We start from the raw sequence: 25,920 nt of genomic DNA, 5'->3' as shown, positions 1-25,920 counted from the left end.
TTTATTTCCTTCTGCACAATCCCCTCTTTAACAACATACGATCATATATTAAAAATGGGGACAATTTCCATTTCTACCACCTCCCTCCACCCAAAAAAGGGGGAAGGGGTTTGCAGGACCAGAACAGAAACATCCCACCTACTGTTAAGATGCTCATATGGCCAAGACCACATCTTTACCACCAGTGCTGAACCAACAAATAGAGCTCATTTTTCAGCCCAAGTCCAATCAGCCTTCGGTATTTGCAGCGGCAGCTCAGACAACTGGCTCCATATGGGTCAGAACAAGTGAGTCTGAACCCAGGAGACTAGCTCCTACAGCCCGGGCCGCAGTGAGCAGCCTTCCTGTGTCCGCAGACCTCTCTCCTCTGGGACTCATCCCACCAGCTGACTTATGAGTCTCTCTGATAATCCAGCTCCCTTGTCAAAGCCCCGTCTCTAGCCCTGGACACATCCAGGAGCCCAGTAACGACTGACAGGAAGGCAGCATGTGAGCAAGAAACACAACCTAGGTCTGAGCACGAGTAAGTTGAAAGCAGCCTTAGCTCTGCTACTTCCTGGGAGTGACAGTCCCTTTGGGCCCCCAGCCCAGTCTCAGAGGGAAAGGCGTTGAAATCGCCCATCACCATGTCTTTCCCTCACTGGTCTTCAGCACACAGGCCCTGGCGAAGGAAGTTCTCGCTGTGATTGGGACTTTGGGCATCAAAGGTCCCCGTTGCCCAGGGAAGAAATGGAGGACTTGGGGGTGTCACCCCCAAACTAACAGCCCAAGCGTTTCAGTGTTCAGGTACGAGGGTCCATCTTAAGAAAGCCCAGAGTCCACTACTGGGCAGATACCCTGAGAAAACCATAATCCAAAAAAGAGACATGTACCCCAATGTTCACTGCAGCACTGTTTACAATAGTCAGGACATGGAAGCAACCACAGTATCCATCGACAGAGGAATGGATAAAGAAGATGTGGCACATACATACAATGGAATATTACTCAGCCATAAAAGGGAACGAAATTGAGTTATTTGCAGTGAGGTGGATGGACCTAGAGTCTGTCGTACAGAGTGAAGTCAGTCAGAAAGACAAAAACAAATACCGTATGCTAACACGTATATATGGAATCTAAAAAAAAAAAAATGTTCCGAAGAACCTAGGGGCAGGACAGTAATAAAGATGCAGACATAGAGAATGGACTTGAGGACACGGGGGTTGCGGGGGGGGGGAAGCTGGGGCGAAGTGAGAGTGGCATCGACATATATACACTACCACATGTAAAATAGCTAGTGGGAAGCAGCCGCATAGCACAGGGAGATCAGCTCGGTGCTTTGTGATCACCTAGAGGGATGGGATAGGGAGGATGGGAGGGAGATGCAAGAGGGAGGGGATATGGGGACATATGTATGCATATGGCTGATTCACTTTGTTGTACAACAGAAACTAACACAGTATTGTGAAGCAATTATACTCCAATAAAAATCTATTAAAAAAAAAAAAAAAAGAAAGCCAAGAGTCCAGCTGTATATGGTCACCAAGGGCATGTGACAGAGGAGGACCTAAACGGCCCAGAAACATGACATCACACGATGCAGGGGGTAGACGGAAGGTGGCGTCAGGATGCTGGTGATGGAGGAGGGACAGCACAGGTAGAAAGCCAAGAAGGCAGGGATGAGGAGCAGGCTGGAGGGGCGACGGGCCGGGCGGGCTCGAGTGACGCCTCCCCACAGCCAGCTCCTAGCAGCCGGGCACCACGCATCCAGGTGGCCAAGACGCACGGCGTCCGCTCCTAGGGGTTCATCCTCGCCCAACGGTCAGAAGAGACGCCAAGATCCAAGTTCAAGGATGTGCACTGCCCACCTGGGCAAGAATATGTTTTAATAGCTCCCCAGACTGTGTATATGATTGTATAACTGCAAATGAGAAATACACTTAGGGCTGAGAATCGTTGCCTTAAAAGATTTACCTTTTGTGCCCAAAACGTACATGGCCACATCGCACGATGAAATGTCCTCCCTCCGTCTCAGAGCAGATAGGAGTAGGAAGTTGGGAAATACAGAAGCAGAGTGCTCAGGTCCTTACGTAGTATCTGTAGAAACTCACCAGCTCAGCAGCTCAGGAAAGCCAGCCCTCTGGGATGAACGTGGACCGTAAGAGATCGCTTGCCCCCTCCCTACCTCACCCCACGGCTCACTTTTGCTCTGAACCTAAAACTGCTCTAAAAATAAGATCTATTTAAAAGGGGCCAAAACAAAACGAAACGAAACTAAGTCCTGAGTTTCCTGATAGCCCAGGTAAAGTGTCCTTCCATCTCCGCTCATACAAGAAATCCAGCGATGTATCAGAAAGGAAGAATTTCTCACATACCTATTGATGTACATCCCAAGAATCACAGAAAGGACAGGAAGAAATAGAGGGCTGGGTAATGAAACTCCGCTGCAGCCATCAAATCGTGAAAGAAAATCACTTCCCAAACCGTGAAAAATGAGAGTGACGCTGAAAGAGGTCAACTAATTAGGACGTCCTGGGAACGCTTTCCTCTCCCCTCCACAGAAGTAACTCAGCACTCCCTTTACTTGTGCCGTCACCAAAAACAAAACAAAACAGAGCACACGTCCGCAGGATAAAAGGTCCCTATGTGAAGAGAACTCTGTCCTCTCCGGGCTTTCTGCTCCTACCTTTTCATCCCTTTGACCATTCTGCGTAAATTCATTCCTAAATCAATCAGTCACCAAGTCCAGAAACCCTGCAACCCTCCAGTGACCGGTTTCCCTCCAGGATGAGCATGTGGGTCAGGGTCTCCTCCAGGAGACAGGATCCACTTTCACACCAAATATATAATTTGCACCTGAAGCTTGTGGAGCAAAGACCCTGAGCTGCATGTGGACCTGAACCCATGCAGAGAAGAACGAATAGACTTTTTTTTTTTCCTCTTCAACAGGAAAGCTTATAAATCAAGCAGCCCACTGTCCAATATTCAATGGCAGCTCATATTCACAGCAAAGGTGATGATCTTGAAACTCTTAAGAAAAAGGAAAGAAATGGATTACCGGCCACCCCGAAAGGCCGCCGCAAGCCGGAGGTCAGCTTCCTTGTGTTATTGTCTCTCAGTTCCATGCGACCCACTCGAACAATCTGACACACAAAACTGATTTTCTCCCTTTTCAGGTCTTTGCTTCCGAGATCCTAGAAATATTAATTTCCATAAGTTATTTTGGAGAACCATTACTCAATGCAGGTTCAATTGAAACAGACAGTAGAAAGATGGATTGCGACTCTTTTCTCCAACCAGTTTTTAGCATTTTAATAAGTCATTCACCAGACAGAAAGGAGCTGAATCACAAAAGTCAATTAGCATTAAATGAATTTAAGATCCAAGTTTAAGAGACATACTCAATGTAATGGAGTACACGTCTTTGTTGTGGGGATTCTAAGGGTAGCTAGAGACCCAGAAGATTCCTGGGCAGTTATGTTATTATAGTAAATTAACAAGTATTAAAGGCATCCCAAGGACCCATGCTCTAGTGTGGTGAGAAGTCAGACGGCGGTCATTAAAAATAGTCATTAGAATGGTGGGCAATTCAAATGAACATCTTTGGTTGCACTTACAGTGAAAACAGCTCGCAAATTATGTAATCTGTCTATATCTTTAGGCAATCCTGAACTTGACCAGCGAACCAGGTAGTTTTCACTTGAAAAAAAGAAATAAAAGCAAATTAATTTCCCAAATAGAACAGGGTACCAAATGCACATCCACACTGACTTTTAATGAATACCACGGAGGTCCACTATGCAGACAACTAAATGGGCTCAGAAATATCAACCACGTCAGATACAGCTGCTCTGCCATTAACATATAAGCAATTTCCATACAGGATAGTATGCAAGGACGGCCTATACAAAATCCTTGAGATTTTAATTTTGGATGTCCAGGGTTATAATTCCAAAGGAACTATATGCAAACGGCATTTCAAAGTTTTTATTACTTTTTTAACCACTTTTTTAAATTGAAGTATAGTTAATTTACAATGTTGTGTTAGTTTCAGGTGCACAGCGCAGTGATTCAGTTATATACATATGTATTCTTCTTCAGATTCTCTTCCATTATAGGTTATTACAAGACACTGAATATAGTTCCCTGTGCTATACAGTAGGTCGCTGCTGTTTATTTTACACAGTTGTGTGTATATGTTAAAAGTTTATTATGAAAAGCATATTTGTTCATTTGGAACAATTATAGTCTCACATTCACCATTCATTCACTTATAGTATAAAGTAAAACTGCCTGATTATTTCAGAGCCTGACACAAACCAAATATGACCTAAAAATACATATTGAATCCTACAACAAAAAGAAATAAAGTCCTTATCAGAAGTGGCAATGAAATTTGTTCTGTTTTCTGTCATATACTAAGTTTTTAAATTTTCAATAATACGAGTGAAGATTCTAGACTTTTAAAACACACACACACACACAGTTTAAACCATACTTTTTCCCTCTGGACAAAGAGAAAGTTATACTGAGGAACAAAAACAAGAACTGAGAAAGAGAGCACATGAGAAAGGACAGACATGGCAGAGATGGGATTTACAATATTTTATTGAACAAACATTCTTTGAGAGCCTTTACATAGCAGGCACCGTTCTAGACATTGTATCCCAGCCAACCATCTTGGAGAAATAACAGTAGGTCAAAGGTCCAGAAATGACATTCACAGAGAACCGAAGCTCGAAAAAGCAAGATTAAGACAAGAGCAATATATTGGGTGGGGCTGGGGGGGGTGGTCAACAAACAAAACATCCTCTAAAGACAACATAGGAAGCATGACTTCAATCTGTAGTTGCCAGGTCCTTATAGCATTACAAGACTGCAGCTTTACCATCAAATATCCACGTACGCGCGGGAAAGCTGACCCTGACGCAGAGTTCAGCTACCCGGGGGAAGTCTGGCCAGCTGATCACCCCTAGGGCTCCCTGCAAGAGCAAGACTTTGTGGGGGGGGTCCTGAGGCCATCTTCCCAACAGTAAAAGACAGCAGCCAGGGAATGTCACTGACCTGATGAACTTGGACTCCACAGGGTCATACAGAGACATGAGCACTTCAGCATCTTCTCCGATTTTACACACCACGTTTTTGAGGTTGACAAACAAGGCCAGAGAAGGGGTGGCAGCAAACTTGGCTTGCCTGTTAATGTCTATGTTCTGCTTCTGAGACTGTCAGTGGAAATAAAACAACACAACAGAAAGTCGACAAGAGCAACACTCCTGGCTACCGCTTGCTTTGTTCATTCAGTAGTTAGTTTCTACTGTACAGAACAGAAAACCATGTGAAAGTAGCTGCAATAACACAGCAGAGCCCTTCATGCAGTGTCTTCCTTGTCCTCACCTGACACTCTCATCACAGGCACGCATCCAACTGAAAATAACAGCGCCCTGTGCGATGGTCCCAGTCCCACAACAGCTTACACTGAGTATTTTCTTCAGATACAAAACATTTAGGGGCCCAGTCAATGAATCAGAATGGAGACTACATGTGGAGCTGCTTGTTTACTTTTTGGTTCTCCCATTAGATCAAACCCTCTGAGGACATCTCTGTTATTCATCATTATGGCCTCAGTGGCCTGGCACAGAGTAGGTGCTCAACAGTTGCTGAATGAATGGATGGCTCCGTCAGGCAATCGAGTTCTCAGTATCAACTACATACAAGATACCATTAAAGGCCATGGAAGATGAAAAAGATCAATAAGATACGTGTTCCCTGCCCTCACTGAGCTTATTTTTTTAATCAATTCTTATTGGAGTACAGTTGCTTCATAATGTTGTGTTAGTTTCTACTGTACAGCAAAATGAATCAGCCTTACAGATACACATATCCCCACTTTTTTGGATTTCCTTCCCACTTAGGTCACCACAGTGCATTAAGTAGAGTTCCCTGTGCTCTACAGTATGTTCTCATTAGTTGTCTATTTTATACGTAGTATCCATAGTGTATATGTGTCAATCTCAATCTCCCAGTTCTTCCCACCCCCCGTTCCTCCTCGGTATCCATACATTTGTTCTCTACGTCTGTGTCTCTATTTCTGCTTTGCAAATAAGATCATTGAGCTTAGATATGTCACTCTCCTACTCCTATCAAAGAGGAAACACAGAATCGAGTATTGTTTCCCATGAGCTAAGACCACAAAGCCAGTGTCATTAAAATCCTGCCCCCTGAGCTGAAGCACACCCCCCTCAAGGGATGAAATGCTTTCAGGTCATCAGCAGCATGTTTTTGATGCTGGGCTCCATTCCACCCCTTGTTGTATGAAATATACTGTGTAGCTGTGCCTTTTCAGGTCCTTTTCAGTGCACATAATGGGCATCACTGGTGATGTTTTACTAATGTAGTAAACAGCTGCTGAGAAAATGTGCTCCATATGTAAATGGCATATTACAGAGAAGTGAACTTACCTTTTCTTCCTGTAATCTTTCCTCCACTTGTTTAGAAGCTACTTCGTGAGCTCTGAAAAGACTAATCGTGCTAGTTAGTTCTGGATCCAGAATGTTCCCATCTTCGTCTCTCACCACCAAGTCCAGATCAAGGATCCTAGAACAACAAGAATTCAGAACTTCACAACCCAAGGGCTTTGAATTCTCTAACAAACTTCAGTCTCAGCAACTGAGCAGAAAACATCACGGAAAGTCGGGGTCATCCACACAACATTAGGAAACACAGTTCTGCAAGGTCACTGCCTTTAACTTAAAATGTATACCCTTGGAATTAAAAGAAAAGAAAAAAAAAACTTATTCAGTTTTTACTTCCATTGCCATAGTGGCTTTGTCTTACAGATCTACAAAGTCCAAATGAAATGTACGTTGCTAATTACCATGTGAACCGTATGGACAGTTTAAAGCACACACGTGCCATGTATATACTGCGGCGTATGTGTGTATATAAACTTGCGTGTGTACGTGTACGTATATACAGTCACGTGCCCACCAGTATGCCCAAATATATACAGCTGGTGGCTGGGGAGAGGTGAGAGGGAGGAAAGCTGGAGCAGAGGCACACCCACCGCTCCATTTCCTCACCACTGTCTCTGGCAGGTTCCACTGCACTACTTTCCTTCTACCTAGAGTCAGTTCTAATCCCTTAATTAGCCCAACAGAAGATTTTCGATAAAGATGTTCTACTGTTTCGACATAGAACATATGGAAGTCATCCACAGTAATGTTAAGCAACTTTCTGGCCAGATGGCTAAATGGAGTAGCCAACTTAAAACACAGGCAGCATCTGACTAATAAACCTGTCCGTCTATATCTGGAAATGTTTTTTGGCAACGTTCTCTCCATTTCCCCAAATCCAACGAAATAGTTGGGTGATTTTTACCACAATGTTTATTTAAAGAATAAACAAAGGCAATTATATAAAGAAAGAAACCAAGAGCTGTGCTACGGTGGTGTGTTCTGGTGTCCTTTTAATAAGACATGAGGATCTTAACCACAGATGCCTTATACTTTGCCTTTGGGATTTTTCCTCCTCCTCTTAACAAGTATATAGAAGCAGGACACTTTTATTTTTTTAACCATACAACAAAGGAAAACATCTTTTGAAATGAAGATAAATTTCAATTAGAGAACATGTTTAACAGTTACAAGTTGAAGAGGAAAGTTGACTTGGCAGTAAAACTTCCATTTAGATGAACTAATCTCTGACTTCTCCGAAGGTCACACATCTTAAAGCTACACGTGAATGAGCCTGATAACGTGTCAAGCAGGTTTAGTTTTGTGGGTTGTGCTGGACCACTGCACTATTTGTGGAAGGCAACCACAAAAACCTCATTTTGTCCTGTTAATATATCTACTGAGCAAACTCACTGATGGTGAAACAAGACCAACTGGGCCTCTTGGCAGCAAGAGGGTCAACAGGCTTTTAAACAAATAGAGGCTTTTCCCTTTGCATGAAAAGAACCTTAGTGGTTGTAATGATTGTGAGGGGTTTCAAGAGGTACAGGAAATAAACCTTTTATGCTCTTATTAGCTGTCTTTGTAACAAGATTCACCAATTTGGTAAAGCCCCTCCCTCTTAAATATTACTGCTGGTCCCCTGGGAGGAGCCAGTGCTGGTGTGGGTGGAGTCAATGCTAATGAAGTGGGATCCTTTCTGATGTGGGTGGGGTCAATGCTAATGAAGTGGGATCTGTTCTGATGTGGGCAGAGTCAATGCTAATGAAGTGGGGTCCCTTCTGATGTGGGTAGGGCCAGGGCTGGCATGGGCAGGGTACTGCTGTTTAGGGTGGGTAGGGGTTCCTGTTCTGGTGTGGGCAGGGCCAGTGTTGGTGTGGGCAGAACTAACAAAGCATCTGGCTTTAGGAGGACTCGCCAGAAGGTCCTGCAGGCCACACAGAATCAGGCTCCCTGAGAAGCAGAGGCTCTGGCCGTGCTCCAGCCTGCTGTGTACATCCTGCCATGTGCCTCAGGCCTGCCAGTACAGATGGTCAGACCCATTGCACAGAGGAGGAAACCTAAGCTCAGAGAAACATCTAAAAGACCCCCGGGCCTGGATTCTGAGCCAGAACCCTCTCACGGCAGAGCCCATGCTCCTTCCAGAATGCCACGTGGGAACTGCCACAGGAAGCAGTCTCTCAGGGATCTTCACACCAACCACTCCACGTGCTGTTCTCAGCAGCTGGTGTTCAGGTGGTTCTGAATCCAGACTGAGCCTCCATTGTGAAGGTACATTGCAGCAGAGCAAGGGGCTCTAACACCATTAGAAACTAAATCCGTGGAAGCCCAAAGCACCCCCGGGGTGGGGGTACCCCCTGAAATTACGTGCAAAATTGTGTGTGTGTGTATGTGTATGTGTTATGTATGTGCATTTTCCTAGAGAGATGGTCCATGACCTTAATCACATTCTCAAATGTCTCCCAGAAACCATTTTAAAATCCAACTTTCAACACAGTGATTTTATTTTCTACTATTTTGTTTTCTGAAGAAGGAACTAAAAAGATACGCACAGAGTATTGGGCTTTAGAGGAGTTATGGAGTAGATCTGAGTTCCTTGGGCAAAAACCTATCTTGCTAAGGACTGCATTTCCTATCAAAGTAGTAAATTACGTTTGGAAATACTTCCTTTCTTAACTAGATTGTTCCATGACATAATGTATTTTGGCTTCCCGCGGCCAAATTAAGCAGGTGGTTTCTGGACATAAGTTCAAAATACGATACTCCAAGAGAAAATAAAATCAAAGCTCCAAAAGTTTGGTTTTTTAGGCAGGTGGTCTTGAAATGGGTTTCACTGCAGCAATATCTAATATCCTATACCCAGAAATCTCTGGCTTTCTGGGGGAAAAAAAATTAAAAAGCCTTCTCCTGCAGCCTTTTCTAAGCCAAACATTACATCTTACTAATAATGCAGCTTTTAAAACCTTTTCACGCTTGAAAGTCTGAATTACCAGAAAACAAAACTGTTATAATTCTGATTTTACAAAACACTTTTTTAGCTTTTCCAGGGCTCCCTTCAGCTGAATGGAGCTATTTTCTGAGCTTTACGTCCTAATGTGTAAAATGAGGAGGTCGGACTAAACCAGGAGTTTCCCAATCTCCTGTCCCTCACAGTGCAAGTCTGTTTTTAAAGACTGGGATTTCTAGCCAGCATTCCAGACGTCAGCAATCAGGATCTTAAGGAGTGGTTCCCAGGATTCCATATTTTGAAAGCTTTCCAAGTGATTCTGATATAGACCAGCATGTGGGGGGTCCTGTGACCAGATACTTTTTAAGGCTTCTTGCAGCTCTGACATTATATGAACAGTCAAATAGCTTTCCGGTAGAAAAGGGCGTGGCCTCATTCTGGTTACAGAGCCTGGGAGAACTGGGATGCCTGTGCATGAGAAATGCACGCCCACACTAGAACACGCATCTCTGTGGGAGAGTGAGAGCACCACTGTTAAAGGCATTCAAGCAGAGCTGGGCGGCGCCCTGCTGTACATGGGAACTTTTGCATGACACATGCTCCTGTAAAACAATTATGTGTTGTTTATATCGAAAAGGCAAATTTAGCTGGCTGTATTTTTTTTCCAACAAAAGGTCTCACATATTTATTATTAAGCCAAAGCACTAGTGCAGAAAAACTGACACAAAAATAAAACACATCTGGCTGTTCAGATAGTAGTGATGGTCTCAGAGAGATATGGTAAGATGCAAGTGATCTTGACCCAGCATAAATGTGTGCCACCTCATGCGACGCTCCTTATAGACCCAGCTTGGTTCTTCTCCAATGTCTTCTCTTGGAATTGTACCTGATTTTATTACCAGTTTTCATTCGAATCCACTGGGGAATAGGACAATTCTCCTTTTGTTCCTTGGCCAGGAATCGCTTGATCCTGAAAGTCTTGTGAGAAGACATGGCAAGGAGCAAATTCAACCACACATAGGATGACGGAGAAGAGAAGAGACCAGCTGGCTGTATTTTTGTTCATCAAATCTGGCGTCCCTACACTGGTGACAAGTTTTAAGGTGCCCTTCGATGCCCCTTCCAACTTTCAGAACACAGTATTGCACAGAAAGAAACCTGGTGCTTGTTACTACACAAAGTATCCCCATGTCTGGACTCAAGGTCAAATACTGTCAGCAGAAAGGAAAAGTTCCGCATCAGGGGAATCACTGTGCGGTCCCCTCTGGAACAGTGACAATGACAGGTTACCCCAGGCCCATCTTCTTGAAAAAAATACTTTTCAACAATGACTCGGAAAACTCCTGATCTTCAGGATCCGAGAGAATATAGCTCATCCTTTTAAAAATGAAACCCGTGCCATTATTTTGACGTTAGAAATTTTGTTTTATCGTAAGATAGGATTATATTCTCCTCAAGGTTTATGGGGATGCTATTATATTGGATAATTTAAGCATGAAATCATCTTTCAAATAAACAAACCTGTTTCCATAATCAATTTTGGCAGTGACTTTCTTCTTCAGTTCTTTGAGCTCATCCTGTGGCAGAGTTCCAGAAAGAATTTGCGATCGCCACTCAATAAGGTCGTAGATCATGTGCCGAACGTTTCGAAACATCTCCCTGTTATCTTGCTAGACGAGGGGGGAAAAGCCAAGTGTTAAGTTCTTGATTTAAAAGAGCATTGTGGATTTCTCTTGTTCTCAAATAGATATGTCTGTGCTTTATATGATGGTGTTCAATTAATTTCAAATTAAAGATGTTTTTAGCATGGAACTGAACACGTTAGATAGAATTTGGTTCCCATCACACACGAAAAGATTAAAAGAATAAAAGACAATGCACGATCTTGCATATTCCAGCCAACCAGAGTGGACCAGGGCAGGATCTGGACTTGGAGCCTCAAAGCCAGCACGGGAGGTTCTAGAATCTGGCCCATGAGTGGGCAACCCTTGTAGCTCCCTGAGGAAGTGCCCAGCCTACAGATCTTGCCTACTGAGACTTCAGAATACCTTCTCCCCCAATAATTCTCAGCACACAGAGAAACTCAACCCTGAGGCCTGCCTGTCAGCTGAGCTACAAGAGAATGTGGCTCTGGGCTCTTCTGGTGACTGTGGTGCATTTGGCATGTGCAGAGAGGCTTCTGCAAAAGGCAAAATCTGAATCTACAAGCTCTCGATGCATTTACGTCAAAAGGGAAGCACAAACAGGATACAAAATTCATACCTCTTATCACTTTCTACATATTCCAAGGGGTTTGATGGCACAAAGAAAAGCAACAGTTTTGCAACAGCAAGAGTACAATACATCAAGAGGGACTTCCCTGGTGGCACAGTGGTTAAGAATCCACCTGCCAAGGCAGGGGACACGGGTTCGAGCCCTGGTCCGGGAAGATCCCACGTGCCGTGGAGCAACTAAGCCCGTGCGCCACAACTACTGAGCCTGCGCTCTAGAGCCCGCGAGCCACGACTACTGAAGCCAGCGCACCTAGAGCCCGTCCTCCGCGACAAGAGAAGCCACCACAATGAGAAGCCCGCGCACCGCAAAGAGTACAATTCATCAAGAAAATGAAGAATTACCCAAAGGAAAAAGAATCCTGTGGTTATTTCCATGAAAAAAAATCTAGGTGAAACCTAACTTGATAAAATTCTACATGGCATGGTGCCTATAAAAAATTAAAATGTGGTCATTGCTACATTTTAGAATACCTTCTCCTCTACATAGCTGCATCTCTCACCCCCACTATTTCTATATTTGACATCCTTTCTAGGAATTTCTAAGATCCCCACCACTTACCCATCCTATCATGCCCTAACAGGTTATCTTCCATCCCATGAGCTTTTTTCCTTAGTATCATCCTAATCTTAATTTCTTTCTATTTTTTTCTTTTTTTTTTGACCACGCCACAAGGCTTGCAGAATCTTAGTTCCCCAACCAGGGATCGAACCCGGGCCCACGGCAGTGAAAGCACTGAGTCCTAACCAACCACTGGACCACCAAGGAATTCCCATAATCTGAATTTCTTAAATGAAAACTAAATAATCAAAATCAATGGTTTATTCTAAAATTAAGTTTGTTTCCATCTTATTAATTCTCCTTGTCCAGTTTTATAAAGCATTACCAAATATCTAAAATCCTTAATATTTTCCTAACTTGTCTACAGCCACAGAGCAGGGCGGAAAAAAAATATTTATGAGCTATATATATATATAATATATATAAAATAAGCACTGTTGTTTAGCTTTGCACAAATCTAGCAATGTAAATCCCTAAGAGGCAAATGTGAATGTTTTAAAAGGAAACCAAGGTGATAGTCCGGAATGCCTGTTCCGGGATCGCATGGCTAAAACCGTGTCCACTAACGTATTTGTCAGTATCAACTCCTGTCTGTTTTGCTGCTGCATTTTTGTTTAAAAATTGCTAACATGAAACACCGACTCCAAAATTGCTCAGATTTACACAAAACGTTCACGGCTAACTTTACGCTTTTAGGTTTTTGAGAACATTTGATGAACAATTACTGCAACTGCTTATTACTGTGCATTTATAGGAAACCACTGTATAATCAAGAGCAACAAGGCTGCTTGGAGAGCAGCTGTGGGACACTGGGAAGTTTTCTGTTCCCGAGAAATGGAAGCACGGCCTTCCCTCCAGAGTCCAGGCTTTGTGCTGACAACATTAGCAGATGAGAAATCAAGACTCTGAAGAGAAATACAGGCTTAAGAAAAGGTATTCTTCTGCAAATATGAATGTATGTGCAAAGAAACGCCCCGGGGAATACGAAATGGAAGACGTCAGGGCTCCAAACTCGCCGCAGTAATAAGGCTTCTTCCGTCATCAGGAGAACTGGACGTCGCACACGAAGCCAGAAAGTAAACTATTTCCCTCCCTCTGCAACAGACACGCTTAGGTCTAGAAGACTATGTCATTTTTCTCAAATGATAAGAGGCATTATCTACATGCAAACAATGGCAAAGATAGTCATCCCTCTCTACTGCATCCACAAAGAAGCACCTACGACAGTTGAAAAGCAGATTTTCGCTTTCATACTCACATACAAACTTTGAGGGAACCCCAGTGCAGGTTGCCTCAGCCTGTCTTCCAAAGCCTGCAAGCAGCCCATTTCCCTTTCCAACACAAGGAAAGGTGAAACCCATGGCCCCTTCCTTGACAGCCACTTCCCTGCAGTGAGCACGGCTACACCCCAACACAAAGCAGGTGGAAGGGCACGTGGTCCCTGAGGGGGGCCAGAATACTGGGCCAGGCTGCTAAGTATGACCCGCTCCCACAAGCTCTGCTTTTGAGGTTCCCGGAAAAAGGAAAGCTATCCTGTTGGTTCAGCAGGGTCCAAAAAGACCATTCTCTATTGCTAAGCTCCGATTCAAAATCCCACTTTCTCACCACGTAGAGCTGCCTCCAGATGGTGGACCACTCTCTCAGTGTTGTGGTGACTTCCTGTATGAGCGGGAGGTCGCCTGGGATGACCGTTTCATGTTGCCTGGGAAGGATGGAGGAAAGGACAGAGACGGTCATGGCTTCGTTAAACCAGGGGTACCTTGTAAGTTCCAAATCTAGGCCATAGTGTGCAATATTTAAGCAAATGGAGAGACGGTATACAAATAAGACTGTGCCCACAAAGGAATACATACATCTCTAAGAATGACAAGTAATTTCTGTACAGAGTCTGAGAATGCTGGTACATCATCTTCCGTGTAAGCCATCTACCTCATATGTCAAGGTAACATGAAGGAGGCAAGTAACATCCCATCAGAACATCAACGTCTGAGAAGTGGAAAGTATATTCATCATATGTGTACCCATCTATTTTATAGATGCCATAAATTACCACCAGTCTGTGTGGCATTAAAATGCAGGTTTGGGATAAGATGATTTTTTACATTTCCATCAGGCCTAAAACTCATTATATGATAATATACATGAAGCGGTTATCCTTGCGAAATATGAGTGAGGTTACAGCTTTCAAGTGTCCACAGGTGCCCTGATCCCCAAATTCTGATTATCCTCTTTCCCTTTTCTCTCCACCCCAGAAGGTTAACCCTTGACTTATTCTTGACTCATGATCTATCAATATTTGTGCACTGGTTTTTATTAAATCAACCATTGTTTTCTGGTCACGTGCTCTGCGTCGGGCATTGCGCTAAGTAGGACTCATAATATTGATATTTGGGACCGGGTCAGAGACTGAATTTGGTGGCTTGTGAAGTTAGACCACCTGGGCCTACAGGTCCTGAACAGAGACAAGACTTCCATCAACATGAAGTGTCCAGGGGGCATTGAAATAGGTCCCACCTACCTATCTTCAACTGCCTGGAGCCCAGACCCGTGGGCAGGACCCTGACTGCAGCTCACAGTCAGGGTTCAGGGCTGCGATGACTCACTGACGGCGGGGTGCTCCCCAAGGAAGAAACACTGGAGTTCCTGAGAGAGGGCCAGTCCCTCCAGAGAGGTCTGGCCACGTGCACCAGCGGGAGTAGCAGGGACCAGACGTCCGCGGAGGGCTGCCCGCGGGACCACCCCACACAAAAGCGCTGTTAGGAATTACCCTTTGAAGGGCCATCATCAGGGTCCATTACAGGACGTGACGGTTACAACAGCCCTACCACCTCTGTCACCGAGTTCCCCAGTAGGGATGTTGATGAAAATGTGGTTGACGTCACATGACTCTGTGATGTCATCCTTGCAAAGCCTCCACGGAGAGCTTCTCTACTCACAGCGCGAGGACACTCGCCAGTAATTGGGCTGCATTCATGTCACAGAGCCTGAGTTTCACGCTGGGTCCACCGGGCTCTTCCCACTGGCTAGGAGACACCTGGAACTCAATGAGACCCCGCTTTCCCCACGGGCAGAGGGCCTCACTGCACACGGTGGACCCTGGGCTCGGCTCTGGATCCTTCTCACCTTCTTTCCTGAACTGGCCTGATCTGTCCCTTGGACTAAGTGCCAGCTGGCTCTAAGGTATTTGATGCAGCTGTGCTGTTACCTCTGTAACCACCCGGTTACCTGCTGGGGGCCAGCAGTAAACAAACCCAACAGCGCCTGTCACAGGTGGTGATTCATATGAGCTCCTTGGCTGTGCATGACTGAAGCAGATGTCCTGGGACAAGTCAGGGTCAGAGGTCCCCATCCAAGTGTTCCCCACAGAGAGGGCGACAAAGAACCAGAAGGTAAGGAGGGCGCCCTGAGAGGGGCAGGCAGGGGTGAAGCAGGGCAGGGAAGCCTCAGATCCCACAGGAGCTGAGTGCAGCGGACGCCCGCCAGCGTCAGATGCGACAGACAAGCTCCAGAGAGGAGGGCTAAGAAGACCCTGGCGTCGGGGATTAGGAGGTGTGGTAACCACGTCGGTGTCGGGGGAGCGGACAAACGGGAATTGCCTTGGTCACGAGGCTAAAGGTACAGGATCGGTGGCAGCCGCAACATAGCCACGATCTGGGGTGTCTGAGCGTGAAGGCAGGCCGGTGTACAGAGAGGAGAGAGAGCCTGCAGGAGAGACAGGATGATGAACTTGGACAGCAAGGAGACAGGCAGGGGCAGGATGAAGAGTGGCCGGCACTGGAAAGGAGGAAGGACCAGGAGAAGAAAGGGAAGGTGATGCCCACGGCATCCGGAGGCAAGTACGGAGTGAGACCACCGGTCAAGTCTGAAGGCAGGAGGTTCTTTGTCAGGAGGGAGGCGGGAAGCAGCCAGGTTTGGGTGGGAGCAGCTGAGGGAGGGTTAGGGCAGGTATCGGTAACAGCAATCACAGGAGCCCTGGAGCATCGGCAGAGAACTTTCTAGACTGCTGGTTTCACCGGTGCCCCATTCGTTTGCTCACACTGGGGCATGTGACACTAACGCAGTGACAGGAACAAAAGTGTCTGTCTGCCTGTCCATCTGGCTGTCAGGGGGTGACTCCACTTACCAAGAATCCACACAATCCCTTGTGCCCTTCACTATTATGCTTCATAATTACATTTTACATACACTCATTTGTATACATCAAAGTGCTTTTTAAAAAAATAATTCCTGTACAGTCTGATGTCCAGACTGATCCTGATACAGACTGATGTAAAATACATGAAAAGCACACTTTATTCAACTATTTCCACAGGAGGATGAAAGTTTCAAAACTTTCCTCTTTTTACTTCCCTTTGAAACTGTACATACAAAACATTTTATCTGTAGAAAAAAGGACCCTATTACAGGTCATCACATTTATGCCTCTAAATTATTTTCTTCGTTTTAATCATGCATCATGGAACTACAGAGCTCGACCTAGTCCTTTTTGTATGTTAAAAGTACACTGCTTGGAAAGGCAATTTTGTAATCAGCCGCAGAGATGTCATTATGCAGTAATCATATGGTTAGTAATTTTATCATTTACATATTCAACTGAGTGTGAAGATGTAGCAGAGACAAAAAAGGAAACCATCTTAATGTTCCTTCCTCCAAGTTCACACCTGGCTATTCATTTGCCATTCCTGCCTAATGGGTTTCTGTTCTACAAATGTCCTTTTAAAGATCTTATACATCAGTTTTATGACCTTTAGGAAACATACATCAGCATTAGGCAACGTGTAAATTCACACACGCCCCAATTTAACAACTGTTGCTTCATCCTCAACTCCATTTGCGTCACAGCCTGCAAAGTCTTCCGGAAAAATGGATTCAGAGCTGGGGGACCGTGCAGCCTTTGCCTAATAGGGTGGCTCACAGAGGAAGAACTAGGAAGCTTTCCAAATCCACATCAGGTTCAAGGAGGTTGACTGCAGTTCCGACGCTGACTTAACTTAAGACTGTGTAAAGGCTCAAAGCCATGTTATGGACAGCCCTAGAGCAGAAGTTTCCCTTCTCTCCCCAAATTCCTGTCACATCAGGACCAATGGCACTCATTGTCCAACCCCCAACACCGCCCTGCAAAGAGCCTCAGGCCAAATAACAATCACTGCATGACTTCATTTAAATATCAAGACCAGACTCACCCTTTTCCTTCAACTATGGCTTCTTTAAGATGAATATATGAAGCAGGAAATATACCCTTTGGGAGGAAAAAAGACAGTAGGTTTTATTATTAATATGAGTCCTGATTGCAAATCAAACGACTGCCCCCCCAAAATGGAGGTGGGGCTGGCTGGATCACTATTAAATCTGCAAGCCTAATGCTAAGTCTCATACACAACATAGCACAGAAAACAAAGAAGTGTAAAAGATGGCAACTCAGTCCGCTTGTGTTTCAAAGAGGCTGCAGATGTCTTAGAAGAAAACAGACGCAATCTGTTTGCGAAGAAAAAAATCCCACAGGGACTTTGCTGTGTCTTCTCCATGGGTCACACCTCGTTTTTACTGCTGACCTCAACACAGGCAGATCCACAGCCAAATGATGCCTAAAAACAATTTCTGACAATGGCTTCTGACAGTTCTTCCTTTCGAAATACTAAAATTGTCATCAAAAGTTAGTTTATACCGTTGATCATCACATATGCACTGACTGCTTACCTGACCCAAGGAGTCTTTCTCAACAATCTCCAGAGGGGCCATCAGATAAAACAGAGAAACTGGCTGCATTTCGCCCAACCTGCCAGACTCCTAGGGGGAGCGCACCAGGTTACACGAAGACAGTGCTCGGCACCCCCAAGTGTACAGCACACAGGGGCCCAACAGACAGTTCCGAGGGAGACAGTTCCTCAAGAGGACGGTCAGTTTCAGGCGCCGTGCGTGAAGTGCCAGGAGCTTTACCAAGAGTTTTGGTCCTGCTTCCTGAGCAAGGACACTACCTCCCTTCCTGGAGGGCAAGCAATGGGGCACCAGGCCCTGGGATCTTGCAACGAAGCAACACAAACAGGTTGCGGCTTCCCACGTGAGATGTCATGCATGCAGCAAAAAAGCCAATCAGTGGCCCTGGTGGCTTCGGGCACCTGCTGTGGGAACAGGAGCTTCCGACCAGGTTGCCCTGGCATCTGGCCCCAAAGGATTTCCACAGGAGATCCAGAAACCACCCTACTAATCCTGCTTGGGAAGGGGGCATGGGCACCACTGGTTCAGACTCCTCCTGCCTGCCAGGGAAGTGGCTGCATTTCATGTAAAGAAGAATTATCACAGAGAGGGAAGGAGTCAGGCAGAAAGACAGAGGCTGAGCACCAAAGAGGATTGCGGGGGCCCGATGCTAGGACACCTCCAGATCCCAGGACGGTCTCCAGGTGCACAACTGACGTCAACAGGTGAGCACGGGGCGGGGAGGGACGACGGGATGGACACACATACAAATAAGCCAGTCTCGCCCCCTGCCCGTGTCCATGGACAGAGATGTCCCTCAGTCTCGGTAAACCTGCTCTCGAGAATCATGGAGCCACAGGAGGGACAGTGAAAGAAATGAGGCTGGACACATCTGGAGGCTTGAAATAAGCGACTTTTTTTTTTTTTTTAATTCATTTTATTTTTGGTTGCATTGGGTCTTCGTTGCTGCGCGCGGGCTTTCTCTAGTTGCGGCGAGCAGGGGCTACTCTTCGTAGCGGTGCGCGGGCTTCTCATTGCGGTGGCTTCTCTTCTTGCGGAGCACGGGCTCTAGGCACGTGGGCTTCAGCAGTTGTGGCATGAGGGCTCAGTAGTTGTGACTCACGGGCTCTAGAGCACAGGCTTAGTAGTTGTGGCACACGGGCTTAGTTGCTCCGCCGCATGTGGGATCTTCCCAGACCAGGGATCGAACCCATATTCCCTGCATTGGCAGGTGGATTCTTAACCACTGTGCCACCAGGGAAGCCTGAAATGAGCAACTTCTCCAGCTGGGGCGGTCAGGACCAGCCCAGATCTATTGCTCATTTGTGAATACCGATAAAAGAATGCTTCCAGAACACAGAGTCATTTACTAGGAGCCAAGTCCCTTCTCTGCTACTGCCTGGGACAGGGGTGCTGATGCAAAATCACGACCTTTTTAAGGCTTCAATTTTCTCATCTGCTAATGAAGATTTTAGGTGGAAAAATAAATATGCCCCTACCCAGCTCTATGAGCTGTAAAGTCAGGGCCCTGTGGTGCAGGGTAGGAAGGATTAGGGCTCACACAGGCATGGGGAGTTGGGAGAGATCCCCGACTGGGAAGGTGGTACCAGACACCAACTACCAAACGTCAAAGAAAAGTGAACAGCTTCCCTGGGATGCGCCTAGCACATGAAGTTGCAGCTTTGTCACTGGGGAGGGGGGATGGTCCATGATCCTAATCTCTTTATTAATAAAGTCCTCAATTGTGGCTTTCTCACATGAACCTCAGGTTTTCATCTGCAGGAATACATTCTTTTTTTTTTTAATTGAAGTATAGTTGATTTACAATGTCGTGTTAATTTCTGCTGTATAGCAAAGTGACTCAGTTAAATATATATATATACATACACACACACACACACACACACACATATTCTTTTTCATATTCTTTTCCATGATGGTTTATCACAGGATATTGAATATAGTTCCCTGTGTTATACAATAGGACCTTGTAGTTTATCCATCTTATATGTAATAGTTTGCATCTGCTAATCCCAAATTATGGAAGAGATAATCAAGGTGAAAATAGAACTTGCCCTGGAGAAATCTATTCCACCAGCCGCCTGGTTGGAATCTACCTTGTTCAAAGCTCAAGGCTCCAGGTCATTGGATGTGTAGAGAGACTCATAGCCCAGTCTGAGCTTGGCAGGGCGAGGGTGGGAGGTCCCGGCTCCCATTTGCAGATCTGGCTCACCAGGTATCCCTAATAGCACCTCTCACATTAGGACAGACTATGCCAGAGAAAGGCTGCCATGAAGCTCAGCCTGCATGCCTCCGAGGTGACTGAGACCAGAGGATGGACAGCTCCCACCTGTCTGGCACAGGCTGCTAGCAGGGCGTCTGGGGAAAGCAGATCGAGAAGGCCCTGTGCTTGAACAGCTGGACTTCAGCAGCCTTAGCTATAGGCTCAGGACCACAAGAAGAGCCCAGCCCAGTAAGTAGATAATGAGAGGCCAAGCTAAGAAACAGAAGTAAAATGAACCATCTGTCAAGTATAATTAGATTTCATAAGGTAACGTGGACAGCCAAACCACAGCTTAGAACGGACAGTACTTCAGAATCATAGAATGAAATGGAAGAGCCATCATTAGATTTTATGAAGCCGAGAATGGAAAAGCCACAACAGAACTGTGTACGGGGCTGTCCACCGCAATGTAACTGCACATCTTAGCTTCAGAAATTCAAACAACCACGCATGCAAACTGCCCTGGAAGGCAGAACCTCTTTCTTTTGCCAGCGACATAAGCAGCATAAAAATAGTTATAAGCAAGAGGGGAAAAAGCAAGCATGAGCTCTGCCAATCTGCTAATTTATCATCAAGGATAATGCAAGATTGAAAATCATGAGCAGTACTTTTTTTCTTAAGTCATTATACCCAGATCATTCTCTTACACATCCTGTGCTTAAACAGGATGCAGAATTCTACCAGGAAAAGAAGAGTCCACCTCTCATGACAACAGGTCAACATCACCCCACAGCCCAGCCATTCACTCATAGAAATGAAATTGCAATTGCTACGTACATATGTTGTTTAGAAGAAAACAATTCGGGAAGGGAAGTGATAAATTAGAAGTCTGGGGTTAACATATACAACTACTATATATAAAATAGATAACTAACAAGGACCTACTGTATAGCACAGGGAACTCTACTCAATATTTGGTAATAACCTGTATGGGAGAAGAATCTGAAAAAAAATGGATATATGTATATGTATAACTGAATCACTTTGCTGTACACCTGAAACTAACACAACATTGATAATCAATTATACCTCAATTAACAAAATAAAAATTTTTTTAATTAAAAAAAATTTTTAAAGAAAACAATTCAGGGTAGCCCACATTTCAACCCATGTATTTTTTTAATTCAGAGAAAGAGATATATAAGGACAACCCTTAGGCACCATGAGACAGAATTTATTTCCTCGCTTGTTGTGATTTACGAAGGGACATGCACTGTGTTTAATAACAAGAAGGACTTACCTTCTTAGACTTTTTCCTTAAGGTGTAGCCTCTGTACCACCCTAAACAAACACAAAAGTGAAAGTTAGTACAAGGAGACATCACAGCGTCCTAACAGCACCTTCCCGTTGTCGAGAACTCACTGTTTGCAGAACCAGGGAAGTCAGCCTGTAACAGAACTCAGTAATCCTAGGGCTTTGGAGAGATGCTATGGGGTTTCCTAAACAGCATCTCAAAACCGTGCTCGAAGCCTGGCCAGGGGCCTTCACACACAGACCTCCAGCTCTTTCACCTCTATCTGCCGCACGTGGCCTCGAAGGTGCCAATGAGAACTGAAGAAGCACAGTCCCAGGAGCAGGAGTGGTCCTTTTGACCATTTGGCCCGAGGCAGCCTCCCGGAGTGTGCGTTTTCGTATCTGTTCCTCCGCCGGATGGAGCGGGGTCACTGCCAAGTACACACATACCAGCATCCTCAGATCATCAAGAGCTGCCGCAAAACAGAAATCCTATTGAGAGCCGACTTCCTCCCTCTAAGGGATGGAGGGGGGCTTTGCCCTGGAGCAGCCACGATCGCACAAAGTGCTTCTGTGGCAAAGACTGGACCCCCAACAGGAAGCACCGGGCCCAGGAATACGGGTCCGCCTACCCCCTTGGGGTCTGGCCTACATTCAAGTTCCCATTCCCTCACGTGGGGAGGACAAGCAAACAGAGTAGAAGACAGACGTGCTAGCACTGTTGGCAGGAATTAAATGCCAAATGGAAGAGACATTCAGTGCCGGACTGGACCTGACCACACCCTTGTCCCTTCCGCTTCAACTGAGGGCAGAAATCGTCCCTGCCAGTGCCCAGGGGTCCACGGCCGGTCACCCACCTCCCAACAACTCCGCCGCGGCAGGACGTCGGTGGATCTTCCCTTATCCCAAACACTCTGAAGCTGCTTTAGGCCACCTCACTCCAGAAAAGGAAATCAGAAGCTCAGACAAATTCCAACTCAGCCCCCCAGGAGCAAAAGGACAGAGATACTTGGAAAGTGCCAGTCGAGTCAACTCCCAGAGAACAACCAAGTATTGGGATTTTATACAGTATAAAATAGTCAAACCTCGGAAACCTGGGATACATGAGCGAAGGTGCCCAGAAACTGAAAACGGGCCTATATTGCACCAATGACCACACACCTCTAACAGAGCAATAATTTAACAACCAGAGGTGGAGAGGAACCAGAAAGTGATGGGGTTAAGATCCTCCAGGGATTATGAACAGATGCTTTCTGAGCATTCAGAAAAGAAGCTGGAAATTGCTAGGAGCCTCGCAAAGGATTTGCTAAGACCTAGATACAACCAATGAACCCATTTCATTTCCTGACAAGGGAACTACACAGATTGATTAGGGGGCACCGCAGACACAAAATGTCTAGATTTTGCTGCACGTTTGGAGGATTACCTCCTGAGAGCCATGCACTGTCTCCTTCGGTGGTTTCTACCTGCCAAGGTCAGAATCAGCGTCCACCTAGGAGAGTGTTCACAGACAGTGAAATGGAAAAAGATGGAAGGTCAATGTAGTAAGTTGTTCAAAAGGCTGTATTCAGTGTAAAGGACTGTCCGCTATCCTGTTATTTTATCCTTCCCGTATTTTCAGTATTACTTTGCCCTTCCTTTTCTGAAACTGACATGAGATGAATGTCCTAGAACATCTAAGGAAATACTTCAAAGTGACAAGAAGAAGACAGAAACCAAGTCAAAAATAAGCAATGTTTATAAACAATGTATAGAAGAAGGAACCTAAAAGACTTACACATGAATGAAGAGATGCTCACACTAATAATCAGATAAATGAAAATTTAAAACATAATGTTACTGCACGGTTATTATAGGGAGGGAAATCTCAAGGCTGCAGGATTCAGGCAGCCCCTGGCACTGAGGGTGGGAGTAGAGGCCACACAACCAGTGTGAGCGTGACCCTACTTATCCAGGGTATATACCCCGATACCCCGCGAGCAGCCACGCGCCCCAAAGACATCCCACATACCCATCCACACGCAGCGGGGCAGACGCAGGAGACCCATGGCAGCGTGATCTAGGGGGGCAGAACGAGTGCCCTAACTGGGGGGTGGTTAGTAAAACGTGCAGGTGCACCCAGAGCAGTGAGGGCCACGGACTAAATACATACACACAACAGGACTGCGTCTTAGAGCACAGCGCTGAGTGAAAAGGTAAGAAACAGAATGAGGGTCTTCCCTGGTGGCGCAGTGGTTAAGAATCCGCCTGCCAATGCAGGGGACACGGGTTCGAGCTCTGGTCCAGGAGGATCTCACATGCCGCGGAGCAACTAAGCCTGTGCGCCACAACTACTGAGCCTGCGCTCTAGAGCCCACGAGCCACTACTACTGAGCCCACGTGCCACAACTACTGAAGCCCGTGCACCTAGAGCCTGTGCTCCACAAGAGAAGCCACTGCAACGAGAAGCACGCGTACCGCAACAAAGAGTAGCCCCCACTCGCCATAACTAGAGAAAGCCCGCGTGCAGCAACGAAGACCCAACGCAGCCAAAAATAAATAAATAAATTTTTTTAAAAAAGGAAACAGAATGAGAGCTACAACCACATTTATATACATGACCTAGAGGGGTGGGATAGGGAGGATGGGAGGGAGGCTCAAGAGGGAGGGGATATGGGGACATGTGTATGCATATGGCTGATTAACTTTGTTGTGCAACAGAAACTAACACGGTATTGTGAAGCAATTATACTCCAATAAAGATCTATTAAAATATATATATATACGCATACCAACCAGTACAGGCCAAGAGAAAAATTCACTTCAAACACAGCAGAAGGGTTTTCCAGGAGAAGGGAGAGGAGAAAGAGTTGAACTACCGGGATAAAAAAGATAAGGAGTCTTTTTCTTTTATTTTACTTTATGATAATAGACGGTGGTTTCTTTTTTAATGGCCTTCCTAAGCAAAAAGAACACCTAGGGTTTCCCTTCCCAAGAATTTCTGCGTCTGTTATTCCTTCCACCAACTGAGCCCCCAGACTATGTGCCAGAGGCCACGCTAGACAGAGCAAATGTAGAAATATCAATAGATTAGACCCAATTTCTGCCCTCCAAGGGCTCACACACCGGAAGATTCCCCTACGACAAGCAGGGCTCAAACCACCACCAAGGGCAGAGATTTGAGCGTGAAGGAGAGAGGACATCCCTGCAAAGGCTTCATGCAGGGAAGTGGGGGGACACAGAAGGGTGATGAGTGGCTGCTGCTTTGGGGGGGCGGGCCGCAGGGAACGCAGCTAGGCGCAGGAAGATGCGAATGGCTCACTGAATTAACAGGCTGATTCGCTCCTCCCAGGCAGGGCTCAACCAACCTGCTCCAAACAAAAGACACCCCCCACCCAAGAGACACCCACCCAACGGCAAGTATAGGTCAGACATAGTCCCGAAACTCAGGGAGGGCCCCGTCCAGCCCAGGAAAATGGCAGCCAAGTCAGTGGGTACACTGGAGCGTTCCCAACAGGACAGGAGCACACACGCTCAAGGCCAGGGCTGGAACCAACTGAGGACGGGACCAGGCAGAACAAAGCAGGCGCAAGGGAGCCGGAAAGGAGCTTCTGCCCAGAGAGGTGTGCTTAGGCAGAGTCTTCAAGGATGGCTAGTCAGATGGAGGAAGGAGGAGGGAGGCCCGGCAGAGCACAGGTGCAGAGGGGCACTCACCAAGCATCTGAGAAGCCACCAGCAGCAAAGCTAGGACACGCATGAGAAAAAGGCTGGGGGGACTTCCCTGGTGTCGCAGCGGATAAGACTCCATGCTCCCAATGCAGGGAACTAGATCCCACACGCATGCCGCAAATAAGAGTTCGCATGCCGCAACTAAGAGTTCGCATGCCGCAACTAAGAGTTCACACGCCGCAACTAAGGAGCCGGTGCAACCAAATAAGTAAATAAATTATAAATATTAAAAAATAAAAGGCTGGGGCTCAGGTGGGACAGGAGGAAACCAGATCACTAAGGTCCTGGGTCCTCCCAACTCACAAGTACCTGCCTGAAGATGGACAGCACAGTCACCTGTGTCAGGTGTATTGTGTCCTGCTCTGAGTACTGAACAACAGTACAGCCAAAGGCCGGATCTGACCAAACCATGTCCTAACAGACAGCATCTGCGTGCACACTGGGCATTCTGGAGCTGTCCTGGGTACAATATTTTGCAGGCACCTGGGGTGGGGGTGTGGGCGGGGCGCAGACCCAGCCCAGAGGATGGAGGTTCTGGAAGCAACACAGGATGAGAGGCACAGCTGCGGTGCTCTTCCACTGGGCTGGGGCCAGGTGGCCAGTCACCTGGGACAAGGTGCAAAGGATGCCTGCGGGGTGGAGGCTGCACGGGAGGGCCTGGTGGTCTTCTGTGAAATGACAGCCTTATCAACATGACTACTTTTCCCAATTTGCTGTGGGTTGAACTGTGTTCCGCCCACCCCAAACAGATGCTGAAGTCCTAACTCCCTCTACCTGTGGGTGTACCCCTA

At 46.1% G+C, this 25,920-nt stretch overlaps 2 protein-coding genes and 1 pseudogene across 4 annotated transcripts in view; 1 reads left to right on the top strand and 2 right to left on the bottom strand.

Annotated features, from left to right (window-relative positions):
- DOCK1 (dedicator of cytokinesis 1) overlaps positions 1-25,920 on the bottom strand; it is a 526,335-nt gene that overhangs the window by 445,550 nt on the left and 54,865 nt on the right. For both annotated transcript variants that reach the window (XM_082406605.1, XM_082406606.1), the window contains exons 3-10: positions 21,429-21,469; positions 17,394-17,449; positions 13,816-13,912; positions 10,900-11,048; positions 6,438-6,573; positions 5,044-5,201; positions 3,597-3,678; positions 3,038-3,173 (exon numbers count right to left, since the gene is read on the bottom strand). In XM_082406605.1, the coding sequence (XP_082262731.1) occupies positions 3,038-3,173; positions 3,597-3,678; positions 5,044-5,201; positions 6,438-6,573; positions 10,900-11,048; positions 13,816-13,912; positions 17,394-17,449; positions 21,429-21,469 (855 nt within the window). The remainder of the gene's footprint in view (positions 1-3,037; positions 3,174-3,596; positions 3,679-5,043; positions 5,202-6,437; positions 6,574-10,899; positions 11,049-13,815; positions 13,913-17,393; positions 17,450-21,428; positions 21,470-25,920) is intronic.
- Positions 1-25,920, top strand: part of INSYN2A (inhibitory synaptic factor 2A) — a 242,293-nt gene that overhangs the window by 182,180 nt on the left and 34,193 nt on the right. The window lies entirely within an intron of this gene.
- LOC309635416 (large ribosomal subunit protein eL39 pseudogene) lies at positions 6,582-10,893 on the bottom strand (annotated as a pseudogene). Its single transcript has one exon. The product of its transcript is annotated as a large ribosomal subunit protein eL39 pseudogene (transcript).

Source organism: Balaenoptera borealis (genome assembly GCF_965194805.1).
Source record: "Balaenoptera borealis genome assembly, chromosome: 10".
NCBI classification, from domain to species: Eukaryota; Metazoa; Chordata; class Mammalia; order Artiodactyla; family Balaenopteridae; genus Balaenoptera; species Balaenoptera borealis.
The sequence above is the reverse complement of the archived record's forward strand: the minus strand, read 5'-3'. Positions and strand labels throughout refer to the sequence as shown.